Source organism: Frankliniella occidentalis, unplaced genomic scaffold (assembly GCF_000697945.3).
Source record: "Frankliniella occidentalis isolate FOCC.00 unplaced genomic scaffold, Focc_3.1 Scaffold1685, whole genome shotgun sequence".
NCBI classification, from domain to species: domain Eukaryota; kingdom Metazoa; phylum Arthropoda; class Insecta; order Thysanoptera; family Thripidae; genus Frankliniella; species Frankliniella occidentalis.
The window spans coordinates 1-11731 of record NW_026268785.1 but is presented as its reverse complement, the minus strand read 5'-3'; the positions used below and the strand labels follow the sequence as shown (position 1 = coordinate 11731).

The 11731-nt window shown below is 42.8% G+C and overlaps 2 protein-coding genes across 2 annotated transcripts; both read right to left on the bottom strand.

Moving 5' to 3' along the window:
- Positions 1–2455: 2455 nt before the first annotated feature.
- Positions 2456–7871, bottom strand: LOC113203909 (hepatoma-derived growth factor-related protein 2-like). The gene is made up of 13 exons (XM_026418847.2): positions 7005–7871; positions 6341–6663; positions 6157–6267; positions 5541–5672; positions 5304–5444; positions 5032–5196; positions 4655–4925; positions 4469–4537; positions 4194–4385; positions 3993–4099; positions 3651–3870; positions 3387–3505; positions 2456–3301 (listed from the first exon to the last, which is right to left on the bottom strand). The coding sequence occupies exons 1-13, from the start codon at positions 7213–7215 to the stop codon at positions 3278–3280; spliced, it is 2085 nt and encodes a 694-aa protein (XP_026274632.1). The 5' UTR covers positions 7216–7871; the 3' UTR covers positions 2456–3277.
- Positions 7872–8610: 739 nt separating this feature from the next.
- LOC113215591 (uncharacterized) lies at positions 8611–11725 on the bottom strand. The gene is made up of 4 exons (XM_052276107.1): positions 11592–11725; positions 11409–11513; positions 11182–11325; positions 8611–11089 (listed from the first exon to the last, which is right to left on the bottom strand). The coding sequence occupies exons 1-4, from the start codon at positions 11664–11666 to the stop codon at positions 8861–8863; spliced, it is 2553 nt and encodes an 850-aa protein (XP_052132067.1). The 5' UTR covers positions 11667–11725; the 3' UTR covers positions 8611–8860.
- Positions 11726–11731: the final 6 nt, after the last annotated feature.

Genomic DNA, 11731 nt, shown 5'->3' with positions numbered 1-11731 from the left:
TCCCAAAAAATACTAAAAAAGTTTGAGCGTAGTGACCCTCCATGAACACAACCCAACGAGAGTCTACAAACAAATGTGCAAGTAATTATCAACGGAATCAAAATCAAAGTTCGTTTTGGTGCCCAACCGTGATTGTTCCGTGAATAAAAACATAAATAACGTGAAAGAAGAGAATTCAACTGTCTTCGGTTTTATTGTTGTTGTTGTCTAATAGCGAATCAGGCATGAATAACAACATGCCATATTTAAATAAAATGTCAAACTACGTGCCCCCACCCCCTTCCCTCTTTTGTTACCCTCTGTCGTGTGTTTGTAGTCGCAGACATATAACTCCCATGAGCTTGCGCATAAATTTTTCATTCGCACTGCTGTGGCACGTAGAGATGCAGATGGCGTCGCTGTTTGGCGTGGCGTGGCGGGGCGTAGCCGCGTAGCGCGGGGCTCTGCACTCCGCCGGTACTCGTTGCTGACAGCAGGTGCCGAGGCAGTGAAGGGTAATGGATGCTCTCGGTCAGTGTGTGTGTGAGGGAGAGGGAGGGAGGGAGATAGAGAGAGAGGGAGAGAGAGTGTGGGTGGCCGGGTCAAGCCTTCCGTGATGGTGGTTGCTCAGGGGAGAAGGGAGGGGGGTGTCGCTCTTGACCCACTTTGCGCCGCAGATTTTGTCGGTGTGGGGGCGACCGTGATTTTTACAGTGCTTGTTTTTGTTAGTGCTGCTGCTGCCGTTGGGGCTGGCGCGGCAGGCCGCGGCAGCTGGCGCGCTGCATTCAAGTGCGTGAATGCATTAATGTATGAAAGTAGCCCAGAGGGTTTACCGCGACCGTGGCCGGCCGGAATGTTTTATCGGTACATATTTGCGCGGCAGCGGGCTGCTGGGCCGCTCTGCTCCCGGCCCCGGCGCGGTCGATTTCCTGAGTGGGGCGCACTCCCATCAGGACCAGCACGAGTGCAGAGTAGTTCTGTTTGTTTTGGTGCCCCGAGGGCGAAAATCTGGAATAATAAAAATAATGGCAAATTTAACTCTGCGAGACCGTTGGACCGAAAGAGGGTGAAACATCAACATTTTTCTTTGTACTCATTTGGGGCATGGATGAGATGGCACTGTACAGGCTGCCATTCTAATCGGAAACGATTTTTAAATATAAAATGATTAAGTAATGCAGTTAGGACTGAGATTTGTTTTCTGGACATTTCCTCTCTTTACGACTTTGAGATGATTTTGACCCAGAATCTTTCACGTCAGTTGGGCAACAGTACCCGCCCGTCTCGTCACATATACATATCCTAGTTTATCAGCATCCGCACCCGCGCCCTGTTCTTTTATCGCGTTCGACACTATAAAATGTTTGATTTACGGGATCCTTGTGACGGTTGTTGAAAAGTACTCGATGTTGACTTATCTTTTGTGGCGGCCGTCGTGTATCGTAAACTGGGCGTGCGTGGCGCGTCGATGCTGGGATGCTGGGGGCCGCGGTGGTTGGGCCGAGGACGAAGCTGGGGCTGGGGGCACCATCTCCGCGCCCAACTCCACTACCCCTCTCGAGCAGGCAGGCGGCTTCATCCCGGCTTCGGCCCCTTGTGCCGATGAATACAGACTTACTTAAAACTAGAAGATATCTCCGCCTGAACAAACAGAGGCTTCGTCGGTCCCCCGGGAGCAAGGCGCCGCGCCCCCTGCCCCGAGCCCCTGGCCTTACAGCCCGCCCCTGCCGGGGTCTGTCGCTCCGCGGCGGCCTCGGTGGCGGCGGCGGCCGGGGACATCCAGCAAAGGCTTTAAAATCTCCTCGGATTAATTTCCATCGTGGAAGGCACACACCGTTAGGTTTACTCTGGGAGGGGAGCGGAGCGCGGCCCCGACGTGGCCCCTGCTCCGCGACCCCGCGCGCCCCTCGGCGACGAAGACACGCAAAGACGGGCGACGATTAGTCCAAAAGGACCCCACGCCATACCATCGCGTCTGTCGCGCTCCTCGTCGCACTCGCGGGCATACAGCCATGGCGCGGCCGCAGCGGGGAAGGAAAGGGAATTAGAGGGGGAGGGGAGGGGGGCCCATATGGTCCACATAAACATGTCACTCAGCGCAGCGCCGTTCGAGAGGCGCGTCGCGTCGTCTTCGCGGCGACGGGGACGGGCTATGGGTCCTGGCCCCCTTCCTCCTCGTCCCCCCTTCCCCCTTCCCTAAGTCCTCGCCCGCACTCCACAGAATAATTTTAAACATATCCAAATAGAGTGGGGCGCCATGTGTGCGTGGACCGCACAGTTCGACCATGGAAAGGACGGTTCTGGCTCGACGAGACAAAAAGGAAAAAATGTGTTCTCAATAATGTTGGTATTCAGGAGATTGATTGTTAGGAATTTACAACAAATCCCATTGCATTGTCTAGGTACCTAGTTTCACTTGAATACTGAAATTTGCTCAACAAAACACTTTCTTGGATTTGTTGGATTGCACACACTGCTGAAAATGCACTCTGAAATTCAGAGTGCAAAGTTCTGAGTTCTGAGTGCACACTCTGAATAAATTCCTGAGTGATTTTACACTAACAAATTTCGCGGATCTGAGAGTGTGAGATTGAGAGTGAGTCTACACTCAAAAACAAAATATGAGTGCAGGGTGCTGAGAGTGCACTCACAAGGGCACTCAGAAATCGTCGGAAAAGTTCTGAGTGTTGAGCGCGCACTCTGGATCGGATTGAGAGTGGCCGCCGACTAGCTGGTGTAGAATTCGCATTCCTGGCGGATTGTCGATGCTGAATGCCCATAAAAGGGGGTGATAGCGCCTGCAGACTTGTGGGTAGGCAAACTGTCTAACGCCACGTAGAAGGGGTTGCCTACTCACCAGGGGCTCAGAACCCGTGTTTCCGGATCGGTCGGGGTCCCAGTCTTAAGCCAAGCCCGACGAATCGGCGTGCGAATCGGACAGCGTCTCCCGTCTCCCTCGCACAGCAGTCAGCGGAGCGGCCAGCTCGTCGTGTAGCGACGAGTCCTCTCGCAAGCCGGCGGGTTGTCAAAAGACATCAACCCCACCGATCCGTAAACACTGCTCGGGAACCGATTCTGTCAAGCTGCGCCACATTCATCCTGAACAAATGAGTCTGGTGATCGTTTTCTGTACAGTTAATGATTGAAAATAGTTTGAAATAAAATCACATTTTAAATGAACTGCACTTGTATTGATACTACAAGAATAAAAAAAAAAATCCAGCTTGGTCTTATTTGGTATATAAAAAGAAACAAAAAATATGAATATTCCTTCATAATGTTTTTAAGAGGGATTAATTTAATCAGCAGGTTTGCGTTTGACCTGCAACAAAAAAAGAGTACAAATCAAGTGAAGAAGAATAAAATTTACAACAGCATGATCAACATCATTGAGAAGTAAGTAATACCTTCTGATCGTCTTGGTTCAGCTTGTTACCGATAACAGTTTTCTGTGATTTCAGGAGTGATTCCATACTTGCATTTTCCTCCATATTCTGCATATGCTTTAGACAGAATTTCACAGATCCTATGGATACAACAAACAGTAATTAGTTCATTTAAAATCACTTTTTTTTTTTCAATGTGTAATGGCAACTACAGCCACAATCCCTGTACTACAGGTTGGCTGCTAATTTAATACAACTGTGTATTTAAAAATGCAGAAAACTCACCTAAAATAAAGTTGATTTTGGATGGCGTTGCTGCTTGCTTGGGAGTGCTGTCTTTGAATCTATTACTACTTCTTCCGAGCAATGACCTCTGCCTCCGCTCCAAGGCAGTCCACGTAAGAGTGGTCAACTGCCTAGTCATCACACTTAGATCTGAAGTAGCATTCTTACTAATATTTTCTAAGAAGCCCTCCCCATCAACTTTGATGCCACATATCTCAAACTGTAAAATAAAACAAAAATGTATTAACATCCGTTGGTTGTTTGTTCAACATAATACCCTTAAAAAAATATGCAACTTGTTTCAAGATGAATTAGTCTTTTATATAAATCAAGATTATTTACCATTCCTTTAGAATCACAAGGTAGCTTTTCACCCTTCTGAAAAGCTTCCAGGTGCTCACTCAAAGCAGTAGCGACTGCATCAATTTCTTTGTCTTTCATTAGACTGACTGGAAAAAAATAAATACACATTTGTACTGAACATATTGTGGCAATCAATTTTTTGAAATATATATATAGAGAATATAAATTTGTAATGTTTACCTCTCTTATTTTTCTTCTTCCCAGAGTCTTCTTTTTCCTCCTTTGAATCAGATAGTTTTATTTTGTTCTCAGAGTTCTTTTGCCCCGCTGACTCATCCGTTACTATTTTTTTTGCAGTTGGAGTAGAGGAGTCTCCCACCAGAAGGTCAGAGGAGAAGTCTCCTTTGGAGGGAGTTTTCATACCAGAAGATCCTGCATCAGCAAGAGCAACCCAAAACATCAAAGACAAGGCTCACTGGAAAACTTGAAATACAGATACTTATGTAAGATCTTACCAAAATTAAGGAACTTTTTTGCTTTAACACCTGTCTCCTTTCCGTTATCATCCGTCTTCATGTCTGCACCTGGAGACCAATAAACAGATTTCTAAGATAGAGGTCGCTTAACATATGATAATGACAGGGACTGCAGAGACAAAATGTCTCCACATACAAAAAGCTATAGATTAGATTGTAACACACCTGACATGTCTCCAATCAGGAGGCTCTTAATTTGCCTGAGAGAGCTGTTTAGACTCTCCACCTTGTCTTTCAGTTCAAGGTTTTCTTGATACAACCTAAGCCTTTCCTTGTCGACAACTCGTAAGCTTGCCCTGGAGAGCTGATATTGCTGCTCCAGGTGAGTATATAGTTTGTGAAGTCTGTCAAACTTTCTCTGCAGCTGCTGTTTGGCCTTGCTCAATTTTATGGAAACATCTTCCTCAGAGTCTGAGGAAGGGATCTCAGAAAGAAGCTAAAAAAAAAAAAAGTATATTAATTTGATAATCTCTCTCATTTACTTATGCATTTTGTGAATAATTTTATCACACTCCTATAAAAACAGCTGATAGGGAACTCACCTGAGAAAACGTCAGTGAAACTTCCTTACATCTTTCTTCATCATCTGAAAATTGATTTTCTGAGCTACCACTTGCTGAGCGTCGTCGAGATTGAAGAACAAATGAATTACTTTTCTTTGAGGGACTGTTTGGCTGTGAAACTGGGGATGACTTAGCTGGCAAATCCTAGAAACAAGAAACAAATGACAATGGTTAGGTACACAAAAGAGAGTAGAAAAACATATAATAATTTCAACATATCACACTCTTGTAAAAAGATGACAAAGACTGACCTGTGAATCATAGCCATTATTCCCTTCAGCATACGAACGATGAGAGCTTAATTTTGAAGGACTAAATTTAGCATTACCACTTTGATCTTTTTTGAAAATGCTTGGAAATGTCAATGGAGATGACTTATGATCGGACGATTCCTAGTAATAGTGGAGAAAGAATGTATAAGTTAAAGTAGACTGACAAAATGAAAATTTAAAATTTAAAAGAATGAGTTTAGATTCTTCAATGCATACCACGTCTGATAAGGGCATTGTAGTGTCAAAATCGTCAGTGTCACTATGTTTATCCTGCTTGACATTTTTGTTTGCTGTATCCAGGGTCACTTTCTCACTCTCCATTGGTTTACTCTTTTCCGAAGCTGTTTGCTACAAAATAAAATGCAAATGTTAAATTAGTACTAAAACTTAAAATTTATAAGCAGCAATAGCTGAAAACTGAAATGTGAAGGTAAATTTTAAAGGCAGAAAGTGACATAACACTAAGTAATAAAGTATTGAGATAGCCATGTGTTTCACAAAACAGTTCACACTTGTTAGCGTTTGTCATACTGGACATTTGAATACTAAAAAGTGTTTAGCAAAACAAAGTTGAGCACATAGTTGTGTTCAGCTTCAAGGTTGACTATGAAGCATTGAACACTTGTGTTCAAAGTTACTGATGGAACACTTGGAAGTATTCAAATTTCCAGTTCAACACCTCAGAGTGCGCACCATACATTTGAACAGTACCATCTGCATGCCAGCTAAGTGGTACACTTTTGTTTACAGTGAACTATCTGACTAGAAGAACAGTATCAGATAACCAGCACTGAATATAAAAACAAGCTTTAAAACAGATTTCTCTACATACTGGGAGATTCTTCTTGGCATTATCAAGAGCTTTTTCCATCCTTTGTAATAAAACAGGATCTTTAGCAAACGGATTTGGCTTAGGTTTTTTTACGTGTGGCTGAGATTTTGACTGAAAAGAAAAAACAAGATAGCTAAAAAATTTAAGGTAAGAGAATAGCAATATCGCAACCCAATCAACTTACAGTATCACTTTCCTCCGCAATTTTAACTTTCTTCTTGGGGACAGTTGCTCCTAAATTATTCTCAACCTTTCGCTTCTTTGATTGCACTTGGCATTTCTCGTCATCATCACTATGAGTCTTGACCTTCAAAGACTTGTTTGCGCTTGACCTACTCCTCCGGCTTCTGGAGCTGCCTTCTCCACTTTCAGCTGTAACACTCTTCTTTCCATGGCGTCTCGTTGAGCCACTGTCGCTCTCTGCTGGAGATGAGAAGGACAGCATTGGTTCACCGACAAACTTCACACCCATCTCCCTCGCTTTGGCACAAGCATCCTGCAAACTCCCTGTAACAAAATATTGAATAATGACAAAACCAATACAGTGGTTATCAAAATGGTTTGCTTTTGAAAGGAAAGGAATAGTCTTGTAAACCATTCAAAATATAACGTCACTGCAACTCTAAGAGCTACCCTAAGCCAGAATAAAATTAACTTAGAACAGCCAAGGTGAGGGTTAGGGTAGTAACAACAAGGAACAGTAGTGAAAGAAAACTAATTTGTGAGAAAAGGGAAATTTCGAACTATTCAGCCATTGGGAGCAAGCGGTTCCCGACATGAGCCAGCAAGGTTATAGTGAACTTGCTCCACCAACTAAATCTCAGGCATACGATTACAAAACGTCTTACCTGCGAGGCACATAATTGATGCTGGATAGAATCCATCGTCATCTAAACCACTTTTCTGCCACTTTGCTTCATAGGCGTTTTCTCGAGCGTCGAAATCAGTAGCGGCTCTAGGTTCCGGAGCTCTCCCCGTTTTCTTGTCGCGAATATTCTTCAACTTGACTACCTTCTTCACATTTGAGCCATCGCCAAACTGTACTACAGCGTAATTCATCTTGATCAGTACATGAAATCCAATCAGTGAGGCAATAAAGGCAGGGAGGATGTTGAAACACGAAGCTCGGGGGCGTAACGGTCATCGACTCGAGAGGCTTGAGTGGTGTGGTGAACCAACCGTCAGTTGCGCAGAGCGTGCTGCGCACAAAAGTGCGTGGCGCGCATGCGCATACGCTGCCAAACGAATTGAAATAGATGAAATACAGTGAAATCGGTTGAAATCAAAGTTGTTGACTCGTCTTAATTACATTTCCAAGTTAAAATTTCTGATCACACAAACAAAACGTACGTGTTTGACTGACGAGAATTATTGTATCCTACACCTGAGCCAAGGCTCATCGAGGATTTTCTGGCGGGAAAGAAGGGCTAGAGTGTAGACGACGTAATGTACTAATATTAATGATTTCGGAGGTAAAAGTCCGACTTTCGTAAGAAATTTCGACAGGATAATGCACTCTGAATCATAATCTTCCGAATCAGAACCAGCCAAACGCCACGTCGCCCCTTGATTAGAGAGAAACTGCAAAACTAAAATAGGACCGGATCAGCGAAGGAGGGCTGGGTGTATCTGAGCTATCTACCACGCCGTCATCGGTGAAATGACAAAATGTCATTTCTTTTATTTTAAGGTAACAGTTTAACGGATCCCCTTCAAAGTTTGTAAAACGTTTCAGGGCAGTAAAAGAAGGTTCTGTACAAAATTTGGGCGTAAATTTCTCGCCTAGAGCCAGGAAATAAACTCTCACAATTTTAGGGGGAGCGTTCATAAGCAGGTGGCGAGGACCCTGCTGGCCGCGCCCCTCGAGTGCACCGTCGTCATGGGCGACAAGCAGCCCGACGCGACGACGACCGTGTCCAGGTCGAGGACCTGGGCCGCCGTCCAGCAGCAAGTGGCGAGGACGCTGGCCGCGCCCCTCAAGTACACCTTCGTCATGGGCGGCAAGCAGCCCGACGCGACGACGACCGTGTCCAGGTCGAGGACCTGGCTGCCCGCACGGCCGCCGCCGTCCAGCAGCAGGTCATGTGGACGCTGGGCGCGCCCCTCGAGAGCACCGTTGTCATGGGCGACCTCGCCCAGGCCAAGGACAGCTCTTCGCGGCCTCTGTCGGAGTTATTGTGGCGTGGAGGTCTTCCAGTGCACGATGCACATTGGCCCGGGGCCTCTGATAGTGTAATATGGGAGAGCCACGTATCTTTGGATTGTTTAAGTTTTGGGGCGGTCTTTAGCCCTTTTAAGAGCTACTTCAGTTCCTTGCTTAGTGTTGCCCTGCCACATATGGCGTGTGTGTGTGTGCATGTGTGTGTCTTTAAGTCTCCTTTCACTTTTGAACGTTGTATGAAAACTTTCTATTGTATTGCAAAGGGGTTCAGATGCTGAGTTAATAAAACTGTCTTACTTCCTTATAATTTATTGTTTTAAGATTATCCTTAATCTATGTGCCTCATTCTTCAAAGCAAGGACACAACTGAAAAACATAAATTGATTTTACTCAAGTTAACACTGACTTAGACCTCTAAATAGAGGTATTGACTGGTTTGGTGTACCATAATACATTTAGCTATTCAGTCTCATTACTTAAATATTTACAATACGCATTTGAAGTATGATTACAAAGTCTTCAAAAATATGAGAATCTGATACCTTAGAATATATTGTAACAGTTAGGCATAGGTGATACGAAGTGCCCATGGTTTAAATTCAAGTTAACAAACACACCGTTGAGAGATGATGCGGTTTCAAATATTACATCAGAATCAATACTTGCAACTTGCAAGAGGTGGTGACAGTTTAAGCTAATATTATTGAGTGTTCCTGGATATTTGTATGGGGTGCACCTCACTACTGATCCAACTACCCATACTTTTTCCCTTTCTTCATCAAGAAAGAGCTTTCTAATATTTATGACTTTCTTAGTAGTAATTAACCATGCTATAGAGTTGTCAGTCTTTGATTTTTTGGCATAATTTGATGTGGAGTATGTCCACCCTTCAAACTGGATTTTATTGTAGCACACACAATTCTCCGGATTTATATTCAATTGCTCACAGTAAAATTTTTCTTCCTCATTGAGATTTGTCAATTTTTTAGATGTACCAATTAGTTTGATTTTGCCTACCATATGGCTTCTGAAGCGGGAACTAGACAAACTCTTTTCAAACGTTTCACAGTTTTGGGACTTTAATGAATTTTTTAAGAAGTTCATTGCATGATCTTGAGAAATAGATCTACAAATTTGATTGGGAATTCCCTTATTAGCTGAAATTACATGTTTCAGTTTCTGTATGCCATGTTCAAAAGCAAATGCAGAAATCGCAAACAGAGGACCCCACCTTTTGGCATTCTGAACAGAATGCAGTAAAAGATGTACATTATATCGCATCATTTTAAAGCCATACAAATACTGCACTCTACCAACAAATTCAATCAAAAGATTTTCAGCTGTGAAAATCATACTAGAAGTGATGTTATCTTTCAACAGAAGATGCATTGCTTGTACAAGGTAGGCCCAATTTCGTAAGTACTCCTCAGGCAACTTATCAATTAAAAGACAAACACTTAAAAATAGACCCCAATTCTCCCATTCTCTCCCTGTAAAATAAGACAGAGCATCCAAGCCCCTAACTGCTTTTCGAAACTCTAGAGGTGGTTTTACTTTTTTCAAGAGACTAGATAATTTTTCATATTTCTCAGTTTCTGTTCCAATGTAAGTACTATCATCCAGCCACTCTTTGAGGAAAGTCTTGAATGAGCCTTCACAAACTGTGTGCATATAGTCAAAGACCATTCCGTCTACTATTCGGAAATGGGTAGCAGATGCCAAGTGGGATGGAAACCTGCAGCCGTTGATAATAATTTTCTGATTCATAGAATCAGTCCAGTCATTTACCATTTGGACCTCATTTCTGAGTTCTGGGAAAGGAAACAGAAATGCAAATCTTCTTGCATTGCCCCACTCTTCACCAGGATGAAGGCACCAGTTGCAACTGCATTCTCCTCTATGAGAGTTAATACCTTGCACCTCTCCTCGAGCACCAGAGTCTATACAGCAGCTGATTAAAAATCCCTTGAATAACTCCTTACCATTTCCTATATCCAAAAAAAAGCCAGGCTCTGACAAAGAATTAATGTGCTTAACTACAGGCCCTAGAAAGACATCCATTTTAGCTTTTTTAGTACCAAACCACAAACCACAAACAATCAAGTTGTCCATCCTTGTTACAATTGGTAATTCATTAATCATAAGAAAACATGGCCAAATTGAGCATGCACTGGATTTGAAAAGGGGAGATCCATCAGTGCAAAGAGTAAAAGAAATGTACCGACAGTTCCCTGGTTCAAGCAAATTAATAAAGGCTTGATAGGCCGAACCATCATGGAGATCACTTAATATTTCAATATTGTTATTTTTTAAATTAAAAGGGTTCTTTAGCTGCTTCCTAACATTGTCATTTTTTAACAAAAACTCTAACTGATATGGGACATCCAAAATTACAAAGTATCCTTCTTTTTTTAACTCAGTCTTATCATTCTCGAGTTTGCATTGCTCAACAGGGCATATCACTGGATCTGGACTATCAAAGTCAACATCAGGAAGTGCTGTAAAACACTTCTCGCAAAAGTAAAAGCGGTGCATGCCCTCTGAAGAAAAAAGTAATTCATCTAGAAGATAGCGAGAATCCCCAAGAACTTTCTGGTCAAACATAGAGTTTATGAGCTTCAACACATTTGATTTTTCAGTATGGTTCCAATTATGGTGTCTACTAAGTTCTAAGGCATTTAAAAGAATTTCCCCATACTTTGCTGTAACAGTCTCTTGAATACGATGTTTCAATTTTCCATCCATTTCTTGTCTCATACGTTGAAATGGAACCTGGAAAAGAGATAATTGGCAGATATAAAATAACGCTTATTGAACTTCAAATGACACTATTCTGAAGCCAAAATGTTAAAAGTATGCCTTACTTCGCCTGGTGGAATCTCTGCTCTCTGATTGAGCAGGTCCTGATTTTCAGCTTCATGATCACTGTCTGGTTCCAAAGCTAAATCCAAAGCATTGTGATTATCTTGGTTATTTAAATCATTTTCATTGAAAGATGTATCATCTGCCTACAACAGAAACAAAAGTTGTAAAGGATTTTGCAAAACCTGAATTGACATAGAGGAACAGAAAGAAAAAGAAATGTACATACTGTTGAGGCACTGGAGTTTCTAGAGGATGTAGGGCTTTCTTCAAGAAAATTTGAAACAGAAGGTGTTGGAGACAAGTCAACCCGTTCTTCATTGTGAATTATAACCTGTGAAAACAAATTAAAGGAATGAGAATCATGCTAAAAGGAGAGTGTATTGTTTATGCAAACATTATTCTGCTTTACCTGGTCTCCATCACAGGAGTCAGGAGTAGAAGGTCCGTCTCTGTCACAGTTTAACGCCTCTTCATCCCCAGTCATACTATTCTCCTCTGGTTCGCACACGGCAAGACATGGCTCATGAATATCATCTTGAGGCTATTAAA